The sequence below is a fragment of the Phalacrocorax carbo genome, chromosome Z, assembly GCF_963921805.1.
Source record: "Phalacrocorax carbo chromosome Z, bPhaCar2.1, whole genome shotgun sequence".
NCBI lineage: Eukaryota > Metazoa > Chordata > Aves > Suliformes > Phalacrocoracidae > Phalacrocorax > Phalacrocorax carbo.
Window position 1 is genome coordinate 21,264,076 of NC_087548.1, and position 26,039 is coordinate 21,290,114.

General features: G+C 42.7%; 1 protein-coding gene and 1 long non-coding RNA gene across 5 annotated transcripts in view; one reads left to right on the forward strand and one right to left on the reverse strand.

Annotated features, from left to right (window-relative positions):
• The window catches only part of SLC38A9 (solute carrier family 38 member 9), a 50,256-nt gene extending 35,834 nt beyond the window's left edge, over positions 1–14,422 (reverse strand). Inside the window, exons 1-2 of one of the 4 annotated variants that reach the window (XM_064439415.1) lie at positions 14,238–14,393; positions 5,739–5,890 (exon numbers count right to left, since the gene is read on the reverse strand). In XM_064439415.1, the coding sequence (XP_064295485.1) occupies positions 5,739–5,842 (104 nt within the window). In that variant the 5' untranslated portion in view covers positions 5,843–5,890; positions 14,238–14,393. Of the gene's footprint in view, positions 1–5,738; positions 5,891–9,858; positions 10,233–13,908; positions 14,201–14,237 lie in introns of those variants that run through there. The other 3 variants (XM_064439416.1, XM_064439417.1, XM_064439420.1) reach the window with 3 other exon arrangements.
• A 6,738-nt stretch (positions 14,423–21,160) lies between these two features.
• Positions 21,161–25,655, forward strand: LOC135310564 (uncharacterized). Its single transcript, XR_010370652.1, has 3 exons — positions 21,161–21,241; positions 24,214–24,274; positions 25,587–25,655. It is a non-coding gene; the product is annotated as an uncharacterized LOC135310564 (long non-coding RNA).
• Positions 25,656–26,039: the final 384 nt, after the last annotated feature.

Consider the following 26,039-nt stretch of genomic DNA (forward strand, 5'->3'; position numbering starts at 1 on the left):
CATGAAAAGTATGTGTTTTGCTAATTATATGGCAGCTGCATAGTGTGAAGAGCTTCGTGAGGACTACCTGTTTCTCACTCTCCAGTTAATATTATTAGTACATCTCCATAATCTTCCATTGCTACTGTGGAAAAATAACACTGGAGACGAAGTCTACAGTTTGTTTCAAAGCAAGCAGGTCTGTGGCAAAGAGCTCCTTCAAAATGGTGTTAAACAACTGCTGACATGGATGTCAAAAAGAAAATTCTTCAAGACTGGAAAACAGTGGGAGATTATTTTTTAAAAGCAATTCAAGTTAAAGCCATGCAAGATTTTTAAATTAAAGTAACATGAAACATGAATATAACATCCTATTTTATGGGGAAAGGAGTGTTATTAGTCAACAACCAAACAAATATACAGAAGGGTATGATCAAGAATCTGATCTATGGATGAGAAAAAAAAAAAATTAAACAAGCCCAAAGAAATTCTGTTGCTGCTGCTTCCTGTCTGGAGGAGTGCACATGTTTAGTGCTTCCGGTACTTGTGCTCGTTCCCATCTTGATCCCTTCTGGTGTGCATCTGTTGAGAATGAAAATGCTCTAAAGTAGCAATTAATTTTCATGCACCTCTAGTCTTACTGAGCAAGTGACTATGCTAAAACAGACTGTCCACCCGTCAGTTTTATGGCTGTTAAGAGATCTCTTTGAAAACATCAGTCTGACTTGGAAGCTACATGGGCAGGCTGGGATGCAACCTTCCTCCCCATTCTCCACTAGGAGTGGGTAGCACTCTGTCTAGGACCGAGGTCGCCTCCCAGCCCCCAGCTACAGATGTATCGAAGACTTCTTGTAGGGCATACTCAGACAGAAGCCTGACACACTCTCAAGAACTCAAAGAAGTTTTCAAAGACTGAGGTTTTCAAAGCCAAAAGCAGGCAGGATATAATCTGGGATGTATTTTGGAAAATTCTCTTCAGGGACCTTAAGTCTAGCAGGCAAGCATTCTATACATGTAAGCATGAGCAGCTGCAACAGATTCCTAGAAAACTTTCTGATTTATGCAGGCAATCAGATTATACCTCTCACGTGACAAAAAGGATTATGAAAAGGATGTGGGACAGTGTGATCTGGAGGAAGGGGGGAGGTTAAATCACTGGAGGGTGTGACTATTAATGTGAAACAGTACAGACAATTTTGACATGTTGAGATAAACTATGGTGTTGAATGGATTTATTATATCCATACTAAGAAACACAATTAGAATTTACATTTCAACAGCTAGCCTGAAAAGCAATGCTCTTTTTAACAGGGCAAACACATCAGTAAAACACAGCTGTTTTCCACAGCACAATGATTACGGACAAGATGCATGATCTCTTGCAGGAGGTCCACACCTCCCATACACCACATGCCACACATGTACTTCAGAAACCATTCCCAGAAAACCTGCAGCTACACTCATCTGCTAGTTATTTCTCACTCACACAAACGGACAGTTAATAAGAATTCTAGTTCTGGTCCAGGAAAAGAGAGAAGAGGGCTTCTGTCCAAACTTCCTCACATTATGAACTTGGATAGCAATTTCTGCAAGCAAAGAAAACGAAACGAGAAGCTCGTGATTAAAGTTGTTTCCAAATATTGTTGTAGACAAAGTTCAAGTGTTGGATTTGGAAGATTAGGGGGAAGGGCGCAATAGGAAAATTTGTTTGGCAAACTACATACAACCTTGCAACTGCTAGCATCCGTAAGTGCTACGTCTTTTTTCTGGGTGTTTTCAGCCATGTACTACATCTTGCAGAGTAATGACGCAGTATGGTGGATACCCATCTCATGAAGTTTTAAACTAAATAATACTGTTTTCTGCATACCTTTTCTGAAATATTTTTAAACAGTAAGCAACTGGTCCTGGTCATCTGATCAAAAGTAGTGTTCCAAGTGTTGAGCTGTTACAATATAACACAATTTTTTGTGTTACAGAATGTTTTGGCTCTACGTGATGGTATTAATGACTTCACATTAGACAAACTTTTCATATTTAAATAAACACAAAAAACCCCCAAACCTCTTTAACCGATGCTTCACAGTTTCTTTCCTCTCCTCCAAAAAGACCACAAGGAGCCACTTTAGCTTACTGCACAGATTTCTTTGACACCCCACATCTATCAGTTACTTTTCAGGGATGTAATAGGATTATTATACAGAAATAAAGCTAATAAATTTCTTTGGCTTTATTGTTTTATCAAGTCACCAACTTATAATAGGAATGCTGTATATGGCATAGGAGAAACTAAGGAGTAATACTGATTCACTCTCATGGAAATTAAAGTAAGGAGAAAACATGATAAGACGACTATATTCATCGGCTGCTATTTATTTATCGGGAACTGCCTATCTGGACAGATGCATTATGGATACCTGTGCACTTCTATTAGGGAAACCTGTTCCAAGGAATTCCACAACTGACTTGATTTTTACTTTCCAAGCCGTCTAAATTTACATAAGCATTGTAAACAATATGCTTACAGTTTATCCTATAAGATCTTTATTCTTTTGGCAATACATTTTACTTAAACTTTTTCCACATTCGTATCACCATTGTCATTTTAAAAATTACATCATGTCCACAGAAGTATCTTAAAATGCTGGGTGCAGAACCAAAATAACCTTTCAGATCACAATACTAAGTCACTTCTGTTGCTCACAGGATATGCATTTTAACAAATTATCACAAGCTTTATCACACCACATTTCAAGCACTGTTCCCTCTTCTGCATCAAAGGCAAAGCTATTCTATTCTTCCCGTACAGAGATATATGAAGGTTCTTAATTAAGCAGGTTCTAATTCTTCCTGGTTGGGAAGTAGCAATATTATGAATTTGTAAAAATGCTAGCAACACAGGAAAATTAAAAGCAGGCAATGGAGTAAAAAGACCACATGGGTGTGGAGGTTAAAAGCATAATAAATGCAGAAAACGGTAGTTTTGCACAGGTTAGTCCTGACTATTGTCTATGTTTTTGTAAGTTAAAAGAACTTTGAAAATAAAAGGGAACCAACCACTTTTGCATTAAAAAGACTTCACTGACTGTCATCTTCATTGTTTATTTTATAGCTGTTTAATTTTACCTACTGATCTCTCCTACATTGAGTGAGAACACTATGGGACTTGAAAAATAATAGAAAAAAGGAAGAAGGCTTGATCTCCCTTTAGCAGGGGGCACTGTCAATTTTTTTCATATGTAAAACAACTAACACAAAACATCACTTGTTTCTTTGAAGTTTCAAGTATTGCTGAAGACAACTACAGTATCTGTTGACAATAAATAGATCTAAAGAGTAGTCAGAAGAAAAAAAAAGCAACTCCCTCACTTGCATACAATAATCATCAATAAGCCATTGCAGCAATGACATTCTAGTTTTTAAAGGGACCTACAAAATGGGCGAAACACACCTAATAAGGTGTGAGTAATTCAGGTCATTGTGAAAAATAGTAACATCCTCTTTAAGAGGATTAAAAGTGGCTTTATATTTTCCCCAAATTAGCAAAAGAATACGAGACAAAATAATTTACAACTCTAAAAAACAATTAGCTTATTGTTCTTATGTATGATTTTCAGTGTTTACTTTTCAAAAATCCTAAATCCTCCATGCTGTTAAGAAAACCAAATAGCTATGTAAATGCCATCAAATCTCAAACAACCGATAGAAAAGAACAGAACAGCAGTAAGAAAGACAAACAGTGATTATAAGCAAATCACACCAAACACTTCAAGAGCTACCTCAATCAAAGCAAAATGGCCACCCACCAACGCCTGATCAGGTTTCTGAATAGCAAGTTAAAAAAAGAAGCAAACTAAACAGAGCAAATCATGTACTTTGCACTTGCACCGTCTTATACGTTTATGCATGATAAACCTCTTCCCCTGGAGCTGCAACTCCCTAAAGCTCTAATGAAGAAGCCTTTCAAACTGCCCACTGCTGTGACACAGACCCTGATGGCCCGTTCTTCCTCAGCCCTTCTTCGAATGATTGCACCACCTCTTCTAATATGCAGAGACAGAGTTCATGCTTGTTTGGCACCACTAGGAATTCCAGGCCTTCCTGATATCCCAGGGCTTCTATCTGTCATCTTTATGCCTCTGCGTACTTAGAAGGCAAAAGATTAGGATGTAGAAAATGGGAGAATGAACTAAAGGGAGGAGCAATAAAGCCAAAATGGATGGATCTGCAAAGTGGGAGGTTGTGGAGGTGGGAACACAATCCAAGTACCCGCCTCTGCTTTTGGGGAGGGACCAAATGCTACATGCCATGACCTTTTATGAAGCTGAGTCTCCAAACTTAAAAAAACAGAAAAAAGCCACACAATACGGAAACAACACCTAGCCTCCGTTTTGAAAAGCAGATCTTGGTATTTCGATGTATCACAAAGATGTAGACTTCTGTCATTGCTCCTGCAGCACCACATCACCTGAAACCCATTGCTCTTCAAACACAACACATAATTCCTCCAACACAGGGAGCTCCCAAAGTCATATAAATAAGCAGCTGTCCTACGCCAGGAGGGCCTCAGACACTTCTCAGAAAGAAGATAAAGCAAGAGTTCATTTTGCACATTTCCTTTTCCCACATGAAAGTACTCTACTGTTTCCTAGCCTTTATATATACAATTCTGTATGCTCCTATGCCCATGCTCCATTTGTTCCCCTGGACTCACTCAGACCCTTATCCTCCTTCCTCTGCTTGCAGAGAAAAAAGAGATTGTTTAGCCTCTAGCTAATGTGTAAGCAGGCTCTCATGGCTTTCCAAAGCTGCAGGCTGGGACAGCAGCAAAACACTATAACCAAAACCTCTTTTTTTGCTGAAGTGGTCCCCAGCAAGAGGATTCTGTATACAACAGTGCCATCTTCAGTTCCTTTGGGAAAACTGCTCTACAGAAATATGATGCTGGATGCAAAGAGCAAAAAAAGAGCCACACACAGGGCTACTCCATCTAAAAAACCAGAGCTGGTGCCTCCAGCTAGCTTAGGAAGACTAGCTCCCACTCTGATCTCACTTCTGGTTCTGGTTCAGCTCACAGAAATCTTAACTGCAGCAGGAGAGGAAGTCTCCCACTCCAACCTCCTTTGGGGAACAGAGCTGTTAAACTCTTAAGAAAACATGCAGATTAACCACTTAGCTAGATACATATTATTTTTGCAGGCATGGCAAAAAGTCTTGGCTGCTGAATTTTTCATATTTGCTCAATCTCAGAAAATACTAGTTTTTTTTCTTCAAGGCAGTAAATGTCGCTCAATTCCCTCAGTACTCGCAAAGAATGTATTTTTTCAGCATCACCTGCAGAGTGTGTACAGAGCCATTTACACATACCAACAGCCATCTACACCACCCGGCAAGCTTTCTTGCAGAGTCCCAACATTTCAGTTTGTTGTGCTAAATAAAAACAGTCATCCTTCAGTATGCACACACGATATTAAGTGTTTGAAGAGCACTGTAAAAGCTACATGCCAAGTTCTTATTGACCACTCTCTCTGAAGTGATGTCAATAGAAAAGTCTTATCCTTATAAGAAAACACACTATGAACATCTGTTCACCCGGTGCTCAGAAATAATACCATATAGAGACAAAGTACTAACTGTTTGTACTCAGAACCTGGTTTCCAAAAGTTAGTCTTCTGTCTTCTTAGGATTCTGTTGCTAAAAGCACAGATTAAACCACTCATTGCTATACAATCATTCTGTAGGTTCAGTCTTCCTCATACCTTTTGCACTTAAAATCTTCTGGATTGAACTGTATGTTCATGATTCCATAACTGCTTTCATCGCCTCCCACAGGAACCAAGAGAGGTTTGGTATCCTCTTCCATATTTGATGAATGTGCCTCCTCCTTCTAGATTCTGTCAGTTACTCTGACCTACAAAAAGGAAATGAGACAACTGCAGTTATGTAAAACTGTGTCCCTGCTACAAACTGAACACTGGCGGAATCCCACAGCTTCAGAAGCTCCTGGGGTGAAAACCACTGGAAAATCCCTTCAACTTGCCACGTGAAAATTCTGATTCCATAATGCAAACATCATGGGGCAAGTACAGTAGGGACAGTATGTTTTACAACACACTATCCATTTAAGTAAAGTGGTGAATGTACAATTGTTCTCTGAGTCTCTTTTAGCACCACAACAGGCAATATAAATTAAAGGAATACGGTGGATGCTGCTGCTTACATTGGGACTGAAACAGGCTTGTAAGAAGTGAGGCTCAGAATCTGATTTTCGTTTGAGCTACCTCAGCTAAGAGTCAAGTCCACCATGTGCAAACTAGTGTTCAATATATTTGTACGTAAGTCTTATCTTCCCGTGTTCTAAGCATAGGCCTCCTTTTCTAACTGCTCCACTGTAACACCAGTGTGATTTCTGAAGGAGCTGTTTTTAAAATTTTAACAGTGCAGCTGAGAACAATTTATCAGTTATTAGAGACTATTGTTTCACTAAATTACTTCAAACTTTGCAGCAGATACATGTGCAGTTTTCCCAGTGTATTTCCCAGAATAAAGATCAGATTATTGCAGTCTACTGTGTCCAGGCTCTTTGAATTAAAGGCAATCAATGATTTAATTATTTCTTTAATAATAATGTATTATATGTATTCAGAGCACTCCTGGCCAAACAATGGGCAGTTGGTTTTTAAGCAAATGGATTCTACCCAGACTGAATTACAGTCCTCACATGAACTCACTGTGGTCTTGTGTGCAGCTGAACAAATGTAATGGCTTTAACAGCACCCATCCCTATTACCTCCTGAGGAATTGCTCATCCGGGATTCCTTCTTCAAACAGAAATGGTAGAAGTATCTGCTCTTTCAGGGGGACTGTTTCCTGATCTTTAGAATATTAGACAGGAAAGACAGATGAGAGCCAGAGCTGACACAAGATAAGGAAGGCTGGCACTAGATGTTTGAAACCTGGGGTGGCAATGGAGGAAGGTAAGATAGAAAGAAAAAGGTGTGTATCATCCTTCTGCATCGTCATGGAAATATACTGTAAAGGCCCAATCCCAGAAGTGACATCAACCTAAATTAAGCACTGACATGGCTCTATCCCCTCCTAGCTGCATGTCACCAATCCTCTTGCATTAGCTCATCCAGCTAATGCCTCTGGCAAAAAAAAAAACCCAAAGAATCTGGAGGAGAGAATGAAGAAGGAAGGAAAGCTAGCAGTTCTCAACCACATCAACTCTCTGGGGTTTGAACAATTGCTAAAGGAGTGGGAAAACACTCCAGAGACATAGTGGGGGAGTGCAGAAGCACTAAGATTGGCTCAACCTGCTGAGGAAGTGCATTTTAGAGGACAGGCACCCACTCCCCCTCTCCCTCCCTGCCCCCAGTGTGCCGAGCACAGGTAATTGATCTCTGCTTTTAAGCAGAGGGGACCACTGGAGGCTCCAGTTCATGGAGATGCTACTGAAAGCACTAGTCCTGCCCTTGACACAAGGGCATTTGTGTGACCCCACACTAAACTGGACTGGGAAGACTGATCAAGATTAAAATTAACCATTCTTCCCCTTGCTTTAAATGCAAATCAGTGTTGAGCTTGGGGCTTGTTGTCTGGCTGCACATGCTCGGATGCTTATGCAAAGGAGGGGACAGTGCATGGGTGAAGCCATTTCATCTGGTAGTGCTGCCGGTTTCCTCCTAGTTTCAGCATCCATGATGAGATTTGAATGAAGTTACTCAGTTTAAAGGCATGATTTTCTCTTGCTCGTTTTAGCTTTTTGTGAGGACACAATAAGCCATCAGTCATACTAATACAGGCAATCTTAAGAGCCTTATTTGCACTGATAGCATCTCTTGCACTTCATTTTTGCTGGCACACTCTCTACAGCTTTTTTGCTATCCTCTTTCTAGAGCCTTTTCAAGATGGGGCTTCTTTTACCTACCTTAACCTACTGCTTCCCGTCTTCTGTCACTCTAGCCCTTCAGATTTTTTACCCTAAAGTCCTTCCCTTCTCAGCTCCTCTGGTGATGCTCAGCTTTTCAATTCCTGCCCCTCGTTTCCTCTCTATTTTCTGTCTCTCCTACACATTGTCAAAATTGCTTTCCAAAGTTCACAGCAAATTTTTTTATTACCTTTCACGTGGCACTCTGTTCCTTTCCAAACCCTGTTTATAGCTCCCCTCTTGTTCATTTCTTTCCTATTGATTTCTCTTATTTTTTATAGCTCTAAGCCACCTCCTTCCTCCCCATTGCTTCCACACTACGTTCCATTCCTTTTATGCCCTGCACCCTCTCACTGTTAAAATCACTGCAATGCACATCAGCTTCCTCCAGCAGCTAAATACTTCTGACACAAAACCACAGGCCCCAAAGACTGCATGTACTGCTACAGATACCCACCTACTCCTCCGTCATTCCCATTATGAAACACTTCTTGCATCCCTCTTACCACACCTGAAGGCAGCAGCCTTCATGGACTTTTATTTTTTGTTTTTAATTGTCACCTCTAGAGTCTACAGGTTCTTTCTTTCTATGACCTCACCAGTGGTCCCAAGTAGAAGACTGGTAATGTGGTATTATCTTCCTTTATTCCATTCTTTTCTCTTTTTCACTTTTCACCTTAAAAACCTGCATGCTTTTTCTGAACAGGTACACCTAGGTCTCAAAATCAGATCCCTCACTTGGTCTGCATTTTGCAATACTCTCTGAGTTTAAATCACACTTTGGATTTAGTGATAAAAATGCAGATGGAAATTTGAATTCCTAAAGGCTGAACTGAAATTCAAAATAAATTCAAACCCCAAGTACTCAGAAGTGTTTTTAGCCAGAATTTCCCAGCAGACTGCAGTACTGAGATCCCTTCCTTCCACAGGCCCCAGCTGATGGTGCAGATCAAGCACACATTAAGCAGACTAATTTAAGATAGGGATGTGTTAAAACTTTCCTTAAAACCTGTTGTAAATAATGTATTTGTGCTTTAAAATTCAGTCTGACAAATGCACGCAACATTGATCACAAGTTTGATTTTCTCTGATTATAAATAAAGAACCCACAACATTTTATAGTATTCCATAAAGAAAAATAATGCTTCCAAAACACAGATTACACTAAGTTTGGCTTGAAAGCATGATTTGGGGCTTATGGAGTTGTTGCTTCCTGACTTTTTAGGGTATACCTAAATGCTGGATTGGCAAAGACAGTTTATTTTTTAAGTGCTTATTGCTGAGAACAGATAGGTGAAGCTTATGACCAGCAAATTGATTACGTTACAGATACAGCTATCATGTAACAGCTGCAGCTGGAGCCAGTACAGCTTAAAAGAAAACCGTAAACAGAAGAGCAAAATGAAGAATGAATCTGACACACCTCATCTTATCTACTCTTTACCCCTTTTGGCTGGATTGCATTCTCAATAAATGTTTTTAATACAAGGGATGGAGCCAGTTATGCTACCTGAATTTACTGCCTGACACTTTCCATTACAATAACCTCTTCTCAGCTGCTTACTTTCCTAGTGTCCTAGTTATCTAAAGATTTTTCTATACTGCGTATCTGATCTATGTTCACCTCACTCCAAAGGTTTCTTTTAAAAACCTGTGATATGACATGCAGTATTCTCTATATAGTCTTAAAAGCCTACAATCAGGACTGGATGTCAAACACAAAGGATTCATGTCAAAAATCAAACTTGCTTGACAAATCTCTGTCTTTTTGTATATTCGTGGTTACAATTCCATGAGGCCACTGTTCCATTCAGAGAATTATTATGGGTCTCTGGGAATTAATGTATGGCTGCTTGGAAATGGAGAAGGCTGTTATAAGGATACCTGACTCATTGTCAAACTGGATTTTCCTGCAAGTGGGAAAGAAGTTCCTGCTAGCTGTAGTGTACCTGGAGTTAGTGATATGAATTCATGGTGCTTCATCTTCAGCAGTGCTACCAGTTAAAGGCATCGCTCTTCCCTGCTGCTCATTCTCAGTCTTTTCTCCCCATGTTTGTGGCAGCAGTTATTTGTCTTCTTCCTTGTCTTGGTGGAATGAACAGCACTGGGGAACAGATATGGCTAAAAAAATAAATCTAAAGAGGAAGATAGCTGTTCTGGGTCTGGTTTAGGGTTGTCTAGGTTGTAGTTCTGCAGAACCAGCAGTTTCACTGTCCAGTTGAAGAAACACAGATATGGTTGTGGAAGAAAGAAGGCAATACTGCTGGAAGTGAACTAAAGCACAGGCTGTGGGACCACCTGCCTCTGACAGTGTGTTCCCCATTTTTTCCTTCTGCTTAGAAGCTACTTTGTGTAATGCTGGAAAAAAAAAGAAAAAGAGCATTTCTGCTGTGTACCACTGAATGATGTTCAGTATTTTGAAAGCAACCAAGTAACTCTCAGACTGAGCATTCATAATTAGTGGATTTTTTTTCCTGTGCTTTATTCCTGATCCTTAGCATAAGGATAATGCCAATACTTGCCGTAGCTCATAGAGACGTTGTGTCAAGGAATTAACTTTTATGTAAAACTTAGCTTTGATTTGTACTAAGCACTGCAAAAAATGTCCAAGAGGAACAGTCACAGTTTGTTGAGCAGCAAGTAAGACTCATGCAAAAGTGAACTCAACACTATCACATTGCTGCTCTAACAAAACATTCCCTATTCTGAAAATTGTCCAGCATGAGAAAAATAATGATCTGATAACTAATTATTTCTAATCAATATAATAATTCAAATGTACGATGATGACTAAGATTGCCTAGGAAATTTTAATTTTAATTAAACTCACCTAAGTTTAATGCTCCAATGTTTGAATACTTCAACTTTGCAACCTGTCCTTTTAAACATGGGTTCGTGTGTTTAATTATCTGTGCAGAGATACTAGGTTCGCTTTGTAACATATTTGGTGATGAATGAGAAATAGGGATTTTGTCCTCACCATATTGCACCCTGTATTCTTCTCTAAAATTCCTTCTTGTCTCTCCAGGTCCTCTGCCATTTGCTTGTCACCATTCTACTCGTCCGCAAGTTCCCTTCTTTCACCTGCACGGACCTGCTTTCTGTCCTCCTTTGCCACAAATAAGTCTCTCATCTCTTAACTTCTACTAGTGACAGCAAAGATGAAGGTCAGAGAGAGTCCATTCTCCCACAACTAACATCTTATTGATAAGGCAGGAACAAAGGAAGAAATTTTAGGTTTCCCCTGCAGCATGCTGCATTGCTGCTGAAAGAAAAAGGCTGTATGAATGCTTTCTCTGCAACCATATTTCTTTTCCTTTCCAACTCAGCTTTGGTGAGGAAAGCATTTGTTTTCATTTGTGAAACTCCTAACCTACCATGTAACAGATATCTGCTACTTAGTCCTCCAAGCATTTGACTCCAGGAGGAAACACTCTGGCTTTGCTACCCCCCATAAAGGCAGCGTTAAGTGCTGTTGAAAACACCTCCTTAAACTTTCATGGCTGTACTTAGCACAATTATTAAGATAAAAAGGTAGAACTTCCACAACATCTATGATAAAGGAAATACATTTTTGTTATTTCTGTAGTACCAAAACCCCCACAAATTTGAACCAATGTTGATACTACAATCTTTTAAGAACTGTTGTACACTTCCTTAAAGCCCGCTCAGTTGCCCTCCTTCTACTTACAAAGGAATAGCTATACCTAGAAGGAAAATTTAAGATACTCTTCCCGATATAAAAATCTGTCCACACAGCATGCTAAAGTAAATTTGAGATTTTCTTCTGGGTAAGGACTTATAACAACAATTACTTTTTCTAAACATATGCTGCCAACACAGTCCTAACCATCATTAGTATCTAATCACCCACAAGTTCAAACGCCATTAATGCCAAGGTATCTTTCAACAACCAAAAGTCTGCATAGACTTTGAATCCTGTTGTCCCTTTTTTTTTTTCCAGGATATAATTTCACTGGTTGCCTGTAGTGAAGCTGTCTTAGTATGCCCTCTTGCCCCATTTATAATTCTCCCACAAACATCTGAAGCACTACATCAGAAGCGCAGTAAATGGGAACAAGTGGATGAGAATTTGATAACGCAGGTTTTCTGCTGCTGGTTATAAACTGTGAAGCAATACCTAGGGGTACGCAAGATACTTTTCCCTGCCCGCTCCGGGCCATACCCCATGTGACTTTCAGATGGTAATCTTAACAGGGCTAGACCTTCACTAGTCCTCACTGGCTTGTCCCCGTGAGTTTCTCCTTTCCCTGTCTTCAGGTTCTCTCTCTCCTGGTTACAAAGTCTGAAAGACTTCAAGGAGAGAAAAGAAGAACACAGCAAGCAGATTTAGAAACCTCATTCTGCCTTGGTGGCTGTGCTGCGATCTGGTCTTTGTAATGGAAGACAAAACCATGCTACAGTTTGCTTGCAGTGTCAATCTAACAATGGTAATTTATAGCTCAGTTACAGGTATGTGTGTCAATACTTTAAGATGAGACCCATCTTAAGAGAGCATACAGAGTCACAGCCCAGGCCATGTAAGAGAGTTACCAAACAGGTTTACCCCACAGCAGGAACAAAACTGTGTTCATTTAGTCAAGTCATCCTGGTCATCCCATGAGCACAAACTGTGCTTAGCTGGTTTGCAGGACTGCTATTTATCACAGAACCTTCCACAGAGGGCAGGGGGAGGAAGGTATAGAGAGGTGCTACCACCACAGCCTCTACCACGCTGTCACGGCTACCAGTGCAGTTGGATATGGTGCTGGAAAAACAGCAGCTGGAGCTCTGAGAGCTGTTTATTATGTGTCCACGTTACCAAAGCTGCACAGATGTTAGCAATGGTTCTGTAACTATTTCACAGTGTAGAAGGAGACCCAGTGGACCAACCATTACAGATGAAACCATAAATCTTAACATGGAAGTCGAGCACCTTAAAATAAATGATCACAGAAGTTAGTCACCTATAACTTGTTACTTTTCAATCTGTTAAATTACAACTACCGCCTTAAATGAGTTTGTTAGGAATTCTGCTACCAAAAGCTGTCCTTGTGCTTATATGGAGCAGTCTTCTGAGATTTCTAGTGGTTTGTAAAAGGATAGCTCTCAGTCAGTTAGATTACACAGATAAAACCGTGACAATTTAAACTGTGGACACATTTTGTTTCATTTCTTATTTAAAGCCAGCCCACCTCATACTCATGGTTTAAATGCAAGAATCCACTAATGAGAGTATTTAGTTCAAATAAGGAAATTGATTTTTAAAAGTGCTAGTTGGTATGACTTGGTCTTCTCTTAAATTCTGAGCAAATGAATGGATGAATAAAGCTCAAGGTATAAATCTCAAGTAAACTGCAGGCTGTGTGCATACAAATTGTAAGAAGTAAGCAGGATCTACACTGAAAGGTGAGGACTTCAGAGAGGACAGAAGAGTTCCTCACTTCCTCTTTTGGGGCTGTGAGTCCTCCATCAGAAGGAACTGAAGAATGTTATACTGGTCCTTAGACTAGCAGGATACTTTCAGAGCTCCCTGAGACCGGGACAGCTTGCCACCAGTTAGCTTGTCCATACTCTCCTACAACTGTATTGGTTGAAAATTATTAAAACCATATAAGCAACACAAGTTAATAACTTTCTGGGAAAAAGAGACTCTTGAATACACAAGCCAGACCACTGCTGAGCTTCTGTGACTGAACCACTGGGTGTGTGGTCGCTGCCAGATGATAAATGTTAAGTAAAACTAAAAAGAAATGGAACATAAATTTGTTTTCAACAGATAAAGCATCTACTATTTGTATTTTTTTTTCGTGGAGACTGTAAAGAAATACTTACACGGACATAAAGTTATCACCTTGACCTTGCAGATTAACTCAAATTTTTAATACCTTTTTAATAAGTTTACGGTTAAGGCAAAGTTTTTTAAGGCCCATTAAGACCGAGGTAAGCTTTTCCCTCAGGTATGAATCTCCCGAGTCGCTTCCCTGTAGTTTTCGTACCTCACACCAGGCTCGATGTTTCCTCCGTGTTCCCACCTAAGACGCCACACGCGAGGCAGACACGGCGCCGCCGGTCAGTGCCTGCGGTCCCAGCCGCCCCCACCCGGCCCCTGCTCCCCGCAGACCCAGCGCCCCGGGCGGTAAGCCGGCCCGCCGACGGGCGGAGCGGGTGAGGCGGCGGTATCCGTGGCGCCTCCACGCTCCCAGACCGCGGGGCCGCGCCGCGCGGCCCCGCTGACTCGCTCGGCCCTTCCCGCCCCGCGCCCGGGCCCGGGCCGGCCCGAGGGCTCTACCAGCCGGCGCCGCACGAACAGACGCCGCTCCTCTACCTGCTCCCTTCCGGAACGCCGCGCTCCGCGGCGGTAGCGGGAAGCGCCCCGGGCCGGGGCCGGGGCCGGGGCTGGGGCGGCGGCAGGCGGCTATCGGCGGCCCCCAGCCGCGGGCGGGCGCGGGGCGGGCCGCGCCGCGTAGTACCCGGGCGCCGCTCGGCCGAGAGAGCGGCCCGAGCGCTGCCGGGGCGGGACTACGCGTCCCAGGGAGCCCTGCGCGGCTCCCGGCGAAGGGGAGGCGGGGCGTTTCCCGCCGTGCCGCCCTGGTGCTGCCCGGCCGGCGCTGAGCTCGGCAGCCCTGGCAGAGCATACCCGACCCGGCCGGAGTTGTAAGCTCATCCGGTTTCGGGCAGGCGCCGCTGCCGCTGTTCTCAGTGTGTCGTTCCCGCCTGCCGCCGCTCGGTCTTTGTGAGCAAAGTCTGCAGCCTAGGATGCCGTTTCCAGGCGCTGGGCCTAGCTGCCCTGGGGCGCCTGAGGTGTCAGTCACAGACACAGATACAGCCCCCGCCCCCACCTCACCCGTTTGCTTCCATGCAGTCAGTACGTTGGCAAAGTGCGGACCTAATCCTTGCCAAAACAAAATGTGCTGGTCTTAGAATGAGTGGCAAAGCGCCTCTGTGGGGAACGATGTATCATGACTCTCCTGACCTGCTCGGGGAGGTACGTGACACTTCCTGAGCAAAGGACAGGTAAGCAGGCTGGTCAACAGGGAGAATCAGCCAGCCAGCACATTTCAGAAATACGCTATTTTTAATCCTAGCAGGTTTTTTGGTCCTAATTAAATAAAGTTGGAAACGTGTCCTTCTCATAGTTGAAACCCTGGTTAAAGTAAAATTCTAGAAATATTTATATCTCATGCTTGAGAAAACTGCTGAATTGCACACAAGGCAAACAGCAGAGATAGCTTCCTTCCCCATGTGAGAACAATATTACAAAAGAAGCTAGGTAGAAATCCCAATCTGTACTTTCTGCTCAAGTGCAGCTCAAACAAGTCTGTGGCTAGCAATGGGACTGTTCCCGCAAAAAAAACTGCTGCGTAGTTGAATTTCAGACTGTGGGAGGAAATGAGGCAGCAGAGACTTAACACCACCCATCATCCTGAAATTCAGTTGCATGCAAGCTGTGTCAGACCAAAACTCTTGCTTCTCTCTAGCTGTCCTGGTTTTGGCTGGGATAGAGTTAATTTTCTTCCCAGTTGTGGGTATATGCTGTGTTCTGGATTTAGCATGCGAATACTGTGGGTAACACACTGATGTTTTAGTTGCTGCTAAGTAGTGCTCACACTAGTCAGACTCTTCAGCTTCCAATGCTCTGCTGGAGGGGACACAGCCGCGACAGCTGACCCCAGCTCACCAAAGGGATATCCCATACCATATAATGTCATGCTCAGCATATTAAGCAGGGGGTAGCTGGCTGGGGACAGCGATTGCTGCTTGGGAACAGGCTGGGCGGCGGTGGGCAGGTGGTGAGCAATGCATTGTGTATCACTTGCTCTGTATATTCTTTTACCATTATTATTATTTTCCCTTCCTTTTCTGTTCTATTAAACCATCTTTATCTCAACTGACAAATTTTACTTCTTTTTCCCCCCCAGTTCTCTCCCACGTCCCACTGGTGCAGGGTAGTGAGCAAATGCCTGTGTGGTGTTTAACTGCCTGCTGGGTAAAACCAAACAGTGGCCCAGCAAGTTCACAATCATCTTTTGCCTCTGAGCCACTCTTAGAATTCAAGAGTACGTTGTGGCTCTTAGACATTGTACTGGGTTTGCGTGGTAAGGTTTTGGCAGCGGGGGACCTGCAGGGGTGGCCTCTGTGAGAAACTGCCAGAAGCTTCCCCCATGTCCGGCAGAGCCAATGCCAGGCGGCTGCAAGACGGACCCACTGCTGGCCAAGGCTGAGCCCATCAGCAATGGTAGTGGCACCTCTGGGGTAACAGATTTAAGAAGGAGAAAAAAGAGCTCAGCAGCAGCAGCTGGGAGACAGGAATATGAGAAACAGCCCTGTGCAGACACCAATGTCAGTGAAGAAGGAGGGGAGGAGATGCTCCAGGCATCGGAGCAGAGATTCCACTGCAGCCCCTGGTGAAGACCATGGTGAGGCAGGCTGTCTCCCTGCAGCTCATGGAGGTTAACGGAGGAGCAGATATCCACCTGCAGCCTGTGGAGCACCCCACACTGGAGCAGGTGGATGTGCCTGAGGGAAGCTGTGACCTCATGGGAAGCCTGCACTGGAGCACTCTCCTGGCAGGTCCCTGTGGCCCTGTGGAGAAGAGCTGCACTGCAGCAGGTTTGCTGGCAGGACTTGTGACCCCATGGGGGACCCACACCGGAGCGATCTGTTCCTGAAGGGCTGTAGGCCATGGAAAGGACCCACACTGGAGCAGTTCATGAAGAACTGCAGCTCTGTGGGAAGGACCCATGTTGGAGAAGTTGATGGAGGACTGTCTTCCATGGGTTGGACCCCACACTGGAGGAGGGGAAGGGAGTGAGGAGGAAGAAGCAGCAGAGACAACGTGTGATGAACTGACCACAACCCCCATTCCCTGACCCCCTGCACCACTCGGGGGAGGAGGTAGAGAAAATTGGGAGTAATGTTTAGCGCAGGTTGTGGGAAGGTGTTTTATGATTTGAGTTTATTTCTCATTATCTTTCTCTGATTTGACTGGTGATAAATTAAACTAATTTCCCCAAGCTGAGTCTGTTTTGCTCGTGACAGTAATTGGTGAGTGATCTCCCTCTGTCCTTACCTCAACCCATGAGCCTCTCATTACATTTTCTCCCCCTGACCAGCGGAGGAGGGGAGTGATGGAGTGGCTTTGGTGGGACCCTGGCATCCAGCCAGGGTCAAGCCACTGCAGACATTTGGAAATTTTGGTTGATCAGTCAGGGAGTCTGTCCACCTGCTACCACATGAATCTGAAATGCAATGCTAACACCACATGCTGGTGCTGTGGAAGTGAATGAAACTAAACCCGCAAAAGTGGAGATATGTGAAAAACTGAATTTTTTCAGCATACAAGCAGCTAGTCTTATCCTTGCAAGCCTGTCCTCTGTGTCCTATGCTATGAAAGACTTACATAGTTACTGCTGTAGCAGACAGGTGAAGTGTATTTCATTGCAATTTTGGTCACCAACTACAGTCCTCGAAAGAGTTATGGTTAGGAAAAATGCTTTATTGTAAGAACTGCAAGTGAGCCAAATGGAAGTGTAGAGATTTCTCCTGCTCCCTCATGACAATTGCCAACAATTGACTTTGGAAAAAGGTATTCAGTCAGTCCTGCAATGTTTGTGTTGTGGCTTTCTGTTACAATGACATATTACCTTCTGGGCAAAGGGTGTCTCTTCCTACGTGCCTGAGCAGTGTCTAGAAAAATGGGAGCCTAAATTTATTTAGGACTTTTTGGTGCATGTGTGAGACAAAGAGGGTTTTAAATCCAGCTCTGTAAAAAATTTCTACATCATACCGTGTTGAATCTTCTTTTGATTTAGCCTTAAGGTATACTTTGTTCTGCACTTGCAGGTATAAGATAATTGTAATATGCACAAATTCATAAAATTGAGGCATTAGAAAACATAGTGGATGAACTAATAACTTGTTCTATCATTGCAAAGACAGGCACGGTCACATGGCTAACAAGCTTAGAGGCTTTTGCATTTTGCAATAAATCTATATACTCCAGATTTCTTTCTGAAAAATACCGATAGTACATCAGGTTAGCATTTAAGATGTAGAAACTATGTTACATGAAGAATCTTGTTTGTGGGCAAAGAGAAAGCACACCTTATACATAAGTAAAACCAAGCATTTGTTTTTAGTGTAACTGAAATCCTAGAAGTCTAATCATTATAGATCCAGCCCTAATTATGACACAAAAATAAAGAAGAAAACTTTTTATCCATGGCCCTTACTTTCTACCCCTCTTCCTGGTGGCATGCTCACCTTTCTATGGCTGCTCTGGGGCCTTAGGCTGGTGGTTTTGTTCTTTGGTGGTGGGGAGGGGAGGGGACATTACAGCAAGTTGTTGGCATCTGGAAGCCTTCTCTGGGAAGAATATGATGTTTACATTGCTGGTTTCTTCTTCCTCACTGTAGGGGGTTACACTCACACTTGAGGTTATTTTTATATGTTTTTGTAATTTACTTTTATATGTTTTTCTGGTGACCTGCAGCTCCATGCTACATTTGAGTGTACTACATAAGATACCCTTTATGTATGTTTGATTCTACTTTGTTTTTTGTCAGCTCTAGGTGCCTCCACCTGAGTGCGGCTAGTTGGACAGAATGACCTCGAGGGTAGTCAGCCAACGTCTTGTGCAACTTTTGCCCTGCCACCATGGTTTACATTAAATTGTTAGCAGCCTTAGGAAAAAGAAAAAAAAAACCTGTAGCTCCCTTAAGAATCTTCTGAGTTGAACAAACTAGTTATATTTACCATGTAATTTCTTGGCATTCACAAAATTTCATAATTTGGCTTCTCCTGAAGTAGTGGGAAGTAATTTGGAGGCAGCATATAATGTCTAACAGTGAGCAGAATCAAAGGAATAGAGGAGGAAATTGGGAACTCTCCAAGTCCATCTGCTAATTATATGCTGTGACATCCAACTACCTAAAATGAACTAAGAGATCACCCACTAGTGATGACAGATCTGCCACCATGACTGCATTCATAGTTGCTCCCTATGTCTATCATTAAAAGTATTCACCTGAACTCTATCTCTGTGAGCGAGTTAGGGAGCGCTGAACATGACGTTATGCTGGCAAAGCTGTTGATGGTCACCTGTTGACGGAGAAGAGGATGAACAATTTGAAAGCTCTCGGTTTGGCTTAGATGTACTGGAGTAGCACATCTGCTGTTAACCATAAATTTCTCAGGAAAACAGACATACTGCTCTTTTTTCATATGGACATCCAAAACAGAGCTTCAGTTCAATGAAAACAGAAGCTGTTTTTGTTGATGAAGCAGCCTACTCTGTTTTCTTGGATAAGCAAAAAATAAAACAGTGTGTTATGGACTTAGCACAGTGGGTAAAAGGTAGCTCGCAAGCCTCCCTGCTAGCTCCAGATGCTGCTTCAGAAACTTGTGAGTTGCTTTGTATACTCCCCCCAGAGATGCTCCCACTGTGAGTTCTTCATCCTTGGACATTGTGTATCTTACTGTTCACTTACTGAAAGCTAATAACTCCAAGCAGCTATCTTTGCTACCTGCATGAAGCACGGCCTCAGGTATGTATCATCACAGTGGTGCAGTTTTAAGCTCACTGTGAGACAGAGAAGCTGGTTCTTAAGTTTCTTAGCTGCTTCGCATTCTAAGTTGAGCACAACCTCTGTCCTGTCTGGATGTTCCTGAAAAATGAGCAGCTATAAAGGGTAGGGCTTAACTGACAATGAATAAGGTGAAAATGACCAGCGTGTTAGATTCGGAGACCGTTCTCCAATAACTTCCATCTGCTGCAGGAATGTGCCTTATTGTTGCCCAAAGGCCCTACCAGACATTCAGATGTTCACTGCAAAATTATGGAGCTGATGTCACTTCTCTGCAACAGAAGACAGAAAAGTTCTCAACCAGGCACACAGTTTTTCAAATAGCTTTTTTTGATGCAGCAAATCTGTTTAACATGGTGGAGCAGATTAACAAGTATTTATAACATGTATACAATGTATACATATGATAAATAAGAACATAATAAATAAGAATGTGATAAAAACCAGTATGTACTTCCCTTACGATTTTCAGCAGCATTGCTGTATTATTCCACAGCACAGAAAGAGGTACAGACAAGACACGTGCTGCATCAGATCAGCAGCTCAGAAACACACAATTATCAGAGTACTTGCCACAATTTTTAATAGATATATTGAACTGATGATAAAAATCCTATCTGTGTTTTTCTGCACTTCAGCATAAATATAACTCCTGAGGCAGAAATTTAGCCCTTTCTTTTCTCTACCAAGTCTGGTAGGACAAAAAACTGTGGGAAGAGAATGCTTTGCAGTTTGGTGTTTTTTGTTTTAATTAAATAGCCTGTTTAACCTAATTAAATACCTTTTAACCCTAGCAAAGGGATATGTGTTGTTAGCTGTTGTGCTAATGCCTGAAAATTTTGTTTGCAGTACAACAATTAGTATCTGAGTTGCAGTTCTGCCAAACAATGGATTTCACTTTTATTAGAAGTAGGTGTTTGTAAAGTAAACCACACTTTAACAGTCATACCTGAAGAAATTAACAAATATTCAGATGCTCAGAGGGCCAAGCAGGATCATCACCAAAGCACAGAAGCGCCCAGATATTGTGAACCTACATTTTCCTGAGCTGCCTTTTCCTTCTGCATGCGCCTTGACTATCCCGAGGCCACCACTGCTTGACACGCGCCATGCCGAGATACACCACGCACCACCTCCTGCCCTTTCCCACCCAAGACAGCAAGCCACCCCAGCGAGGTAAAGACGCCAGCCGCCCCGCCGTCCCACAAGCTCCAGTCAAGCATCTCCCGCGCCGTCCCCACTCGCCCTGCCCCTGCCCCTGCCCCACCCCTAACGGCCCTAACGGGCCGACGCCCGGGGCGCGCTACCCCGCCCCCAGCTGCAGGCGCCAGCACCCCCGCTCTGCCATTGGCTGGCGGGCGAAGCACGTGACGGAGCAACACCCGCACGTGGCGCTATGAAAGGCCTCGCTGAGAGACGCCATTTCGTTCTGATGTGGAGCGTCGGTGGCTGGGGGAGGGAGGTAGGAGCGCGGCCGGGCGCCTCTCTCGTGGCTACGGGAGCCTTTCCCTCGAGAGCCCCCCTGACGGAGTGGGGGTTGTGATGAGGGCAGCTAGGGCTGGGACAGGCGGGCTCAGGGGTGGCCCCTGCACGGGAGCCGGGGCACCCGCTGGGGGCAGGCGGTGGGGGCGCTGCTGATGTGTTTTGTCTCCCGCAGGCAGGACTGGCAGCACGCAACATGAGCCGCGAGGACTGGAATGAAGAGATGGGGGACAAGGCATCATCACTCCTACCTCATGAGCAGGTATGGGTGACAGCTGTTGGGCTATAATGTTTGCTTCTATTCCCTTTACTCCAACACCTTAAGCTGGGTTGTGTGAGGTGTAACTAAAAATAAAAAAATTAAAATAAAAAGCGGATGTGTAATGTGTAACAGATTCCATACTTTAGAAAAGTGTGTGGCATAGAAATAGCACATACTAGAAACTCATTAATTATGGTACCTGGGTTAGGAATTGAGTACCTGTGCCGATTGACTAGCAGACCAGGTGAGGCTGGAAGGGAAGTAGCAAAAACTTGAGTAGGGTAGAAACTTAAAATTTCAGATTGTTTGTGCTAAGGTGTATTCAAGTAAAGTTCTGTAACTACTGAAAGGGGTGGTTCCTGTTGCCTGCTCTTTTTCCTTTCTGATGCATTCCTGTTCCCTTATGTATGTCAGATCTAGTGTTTTTGAAGTTTTACAATAAACCGGAAACAGATTGGTGGGTTTTGTGTGTTAGGCTGCAATTTCTTGCACAAATCAGATTGGTTTGATGGTCCTTATTATTGCCTATTGAATAGTGAAAGAGCAGTGGTGGAATTGTATTACTGGGGACTAGCAGAACCAGGTCATTTGGTGGTAGTTCTTGGTCGTGGGTTATGTGTGAAATGTAACTTGTGTCTCTGTGCTGTTGATGTGCTTTTAGCTCTTCTGTTTGCTGGCTCTGTCTGCTGGGAGTAATGGAATTGCTTTCTCTTTTTACCACAGTAACAAATAGAACATGGGTGACTCAGCTCATCTTCATTGTTCAGTTAATATTGTACTTCCTGTTGTTACCAAAGTGAATGGTCTCAAATGCACAGCAGCTGTAGGAAGGATGAGGTGTGTGGCTGTCTGAGAATTGTTGATAGGACTTGGAATAAAATTTACAGTATGTTTTTACAAATATGGTAGGCTGCTATAGGAGTACACTTACTGAAGAGACGAGGTTTCCTTCCCACCAGCAGTTTGCTTGGTGCTGTTTTGTTCAGGCGCCAGTGCTTGTTGTATACTTTATGAGCTCTTTTATACTTTTGTGAGCTCCTTCAATCTTCTGAACTGAGGACTACTCCTCAGTAATGGAGAAATGGCTTAGATGGCCTTGACCACCAAATCTGGTAATTAGCAAATAAATTGAACCTTATCTTGATAGCAGTGAATTGTTACATGGACTCATTTCCTTGGAAAACTGTGGTCTTAGAAAATGGGAACCTGACTTTACAAGCAGGCTTAAAAGTGTAGAGAAACCAGGTCGATTTCATTAAATCTGAAGCTTCATATGTGTAAGTGGGTCTCATCATCATGGTTGTTTTCTAAAATAAGTTAATGTGGTCACTGTGTTCTCTAAAGGCATTCAGTCCTTTTTGCTGAGTATTTTGAAATTTTAACACCCAGCTTTTTAGGGAAGAAAAGCAGAGACTCATGGATCCTGACTGGGATTATGTAACAGCTATGTTTCTAGATCTGGGTAGTTCCCAGTCTTGGTTCCCAAGCTCAGGAGGCTGTCACATATCCAGAAATAGGTGGAGCTGTTGCATGCTCTCAGGTTAAGTTGTTTCTGTAAATTGCCTCTACTCTGCTTCCCTGCCCTCCCTCCCCCAAGTGATTTGGGATACTACAGCATTTGCAAACCCAGCTCACTGAAACTAGAAAAGGGTGCTTGTAGAAGTTACTTTTGAATTAAAGTCCTGGCAGGAGAAAAGCTACAGGTAGGTCAGGGTGTAGTACATTTAAATTGTTAAACTGTGTGGAGCTTAATGGTCTCAAGAGTTTGGCAGCAGGTGAGAATAATTCTTACAATACAGTTCTGGAGTTCAGAGCAGAACTAGGGTTATGTCAGGTACCTACTCTCAGGCCTAGTTCTGAGCTGAATCTTGTGTAGAAATTGTTACTCAATTTTACTGTTTTTTACATAGCAGCAAAATACACTGTTGTGAAACGGAGGATAAGATACAGGAGTGCAATGAGAGACAACTAAAGAATAATGTTTTGCAGCTTCAGGTGTTGTTGAGTGAATACTGATATCAGGAGAAACTGCAGTAAATTTGAAGAGAATCTGTAATGAACCTTTGATTGTTGGCATTTAAATTCAGCCTTGAGGAAGAGGAGAGGTGAACGGCTTATCCAGGTGGATATATAAGGCTAAAAGTAAGGTTGCCAAATGAAGAAACTACAGTGTGCACTTTCAGGATAGTAATTCTACCAGTTTAGTGTTCATTTCATGTAGGCATTACTAACCACACTGTAAAAGCTGTAGCAATATCTAAAAAGCACACTTCTCAGTCTTGAAGTAACAGGTTTGATAGTTATGTGATGTTCCTCAGTCTGGTGGTGTTTTGTTTTACTAATACATCTGGCTTGCATGAAACAGGAGAAAGTTAAATGTGGCCTTTGCTGGAAATAAAATGGAGCAAATGAGTAAAATGTGAAAATCGGGTGCTGTTGTAAATTGTTTCAAATGGAGTATCTGAATCCTTGAATAAATGAACTGGGACTGACATACGTCAGGTAACTCCTTTTAATATAAACTGTAAGCATCCTCTAGTAAAACCCTAGAAGCGCATTCATGAAACTGATGAAAAGAGGTTTTTATTTGCAATACAAACAGTCTTAAAGGCTGGAAAAGAAAAATACTTCAAAAGATTATGGTATTCTTTTGAACAATAAATGTTTCTTACAGTCAGTGCTTAAAATGTTTGCTGGCAAGGTGACAAAGCTGATGCCTCCATAAGTTTATCTTGCCTTCTGTCACTTATTTAACTCCATGTGTCTGCTCTGCATAATGTGGTTTTGGCGCCATTCATGTGCAAACAGTACCCCATTTAGCATACTGAAGTGAACAGAAGAGTCTGAGAGACTGCATTTCAGAAGGTGCACATGGCAACTTCTTTCAAGTGCAAGACTCAGCAACTGCATTTGTATTTATATACTTTGCTTGGCCTGGGGTTAACATGATGTTGTGCCTTTTCTTTTTGTAGGTTGGCTTCCCTTGTGGACCCAGTGGCATCTCTAACTTCGGTCCAAGTGTAGGCTCATTTGGTATGTGAAAGGCACTTTTGATTTTACTGACATTTTTTTCAGGGGTAGCTATATCACTATGTTAAGCAGTTTTAACTTGGAAGGAAAAAAAAATTGGTTTCCATGATGTGTCACATACTTGCACATCACATAACAAAATTTTGTAGACTTCATGTTTTTATTTCAGATTTCATATCTTTATGTTGGTTGCTGATGTACCCTGATCTTGACATTCATATTGCAGGATAGGGAATTTCATTATTATAGAATCATTTGGGGTGGAAGGCAACTTTGAAGATTGGCTGGTCCAAATAGTTGTGTAGAGTATAGTCAACTGTAGCAGGTTGCTCAGGACTTCGATCAGCTGAGTTCTGAATTTCTCTAGGGGTGGAGGCTATACAAGGTCACTGGGCAACTTGCTTAAGCGTTTAACAACCCTCAGAGTAAAATAATTTTCCTTACGTTAAAATTTGTGCCCATTGCCTCTTGTCCTTTTGTTGGATATTAGTGGAAAGAATCTGATGCTCTGTCTTTGCTTGCTTCTGTTAAGATGTAAGATCCTTTGAGCCTTCTTGTCTCCAGGCACAGCAGTTCCCATTCTCAGTCACAGTGTGTATGACAGATGCACCAGTCTTTTAATTATCTTTGTGGTCCTTTGCTGGACTCCCTCCACTATGCCAGTGTATGTTTTGAGCTGGACACAGCACTCCAGATGCAGTGTCATCAGCCAGGAAGGACCATGTGCCCCTACCTGCTGGCTACATTCTTCCTGATGTAGTCCAGAAGGCTGTTGGCCTGTACTGCAAGAGCACTTTGCTGGCTTATGTTCAATTTTCTGTCCATCACAGCAATGTTCACCTCAGGCTTTTCTCTGCAAAGATGCTTTCCATCTGCTTGGTCCCAGTGTGTACTGGTGCCTGCAGTTATTCCTCACCGAGTACAGGATTTTGCATTTCTCTTTGAACTTCAAGGTTCTTGCCTGCCCATGTCTCTAACATGTTTTGAGTTTCCTCGGAGTGAAACACAGCCCTGTGTTATGTCCTGTCCCAGTTTTGTAGGTCTGCAAACTTGCTGAGGGTGCATTCTGTCCCATCACCAGGGTCATAAATGAAGATGATAAATTGTATTGGCCCCAGGATCAGTCACTGGGGAATTCTGCTAGTAACTGGCTTCCAGCTGGAATTTGTACTGCTGATCACAACCTTTAGAGCCCAGTGGTTCAGCCTATTTTTAGTTTTCCTCACTCTCCAATTAGGTAGGCTGTACTTCATTGTTTTGTATATGAGGGTGTTATGGAAGACAGTGTCGAAAGTCTTATCATCTTGTTTTCCAGATGCTTTTGGAAGACATTACAGAAGTCAGCATATGCAAGATCACTTTGGATGGTATTCTAGGAGCAGAGGTAGGTTGCATAGCTAAAACTTGTAGTTTTGGGGGTCATTAAGCCTTCCTTTTGGACAAAACATTTAGGATGGAGGACCTTGCAACTGGTGTCCGAGCAGATTCTGGAAACTGAAATTTTACTGTGTTGGTAGCAGTTCTGTAGCTGAGTGGTGCTATTCCTGTTGAAAACCGTAGTTACACCTGTCCTAAGCTTTGTAATTTTATTTTCTTTGCCTTATAAAAGAACAGCTTCATCATGTGGTGGGCCTTTTTTTGAGTGGGAGGTAGGCTACAGGCCTGAGGTCCCTTTCAGCCTGAATGATTCTGTAATTTCAGTGTTGAGTTTAAAAAAAATCAAACTGAAACAACAACAATTAAAAAAACCCCAAACCATACCCAAAAG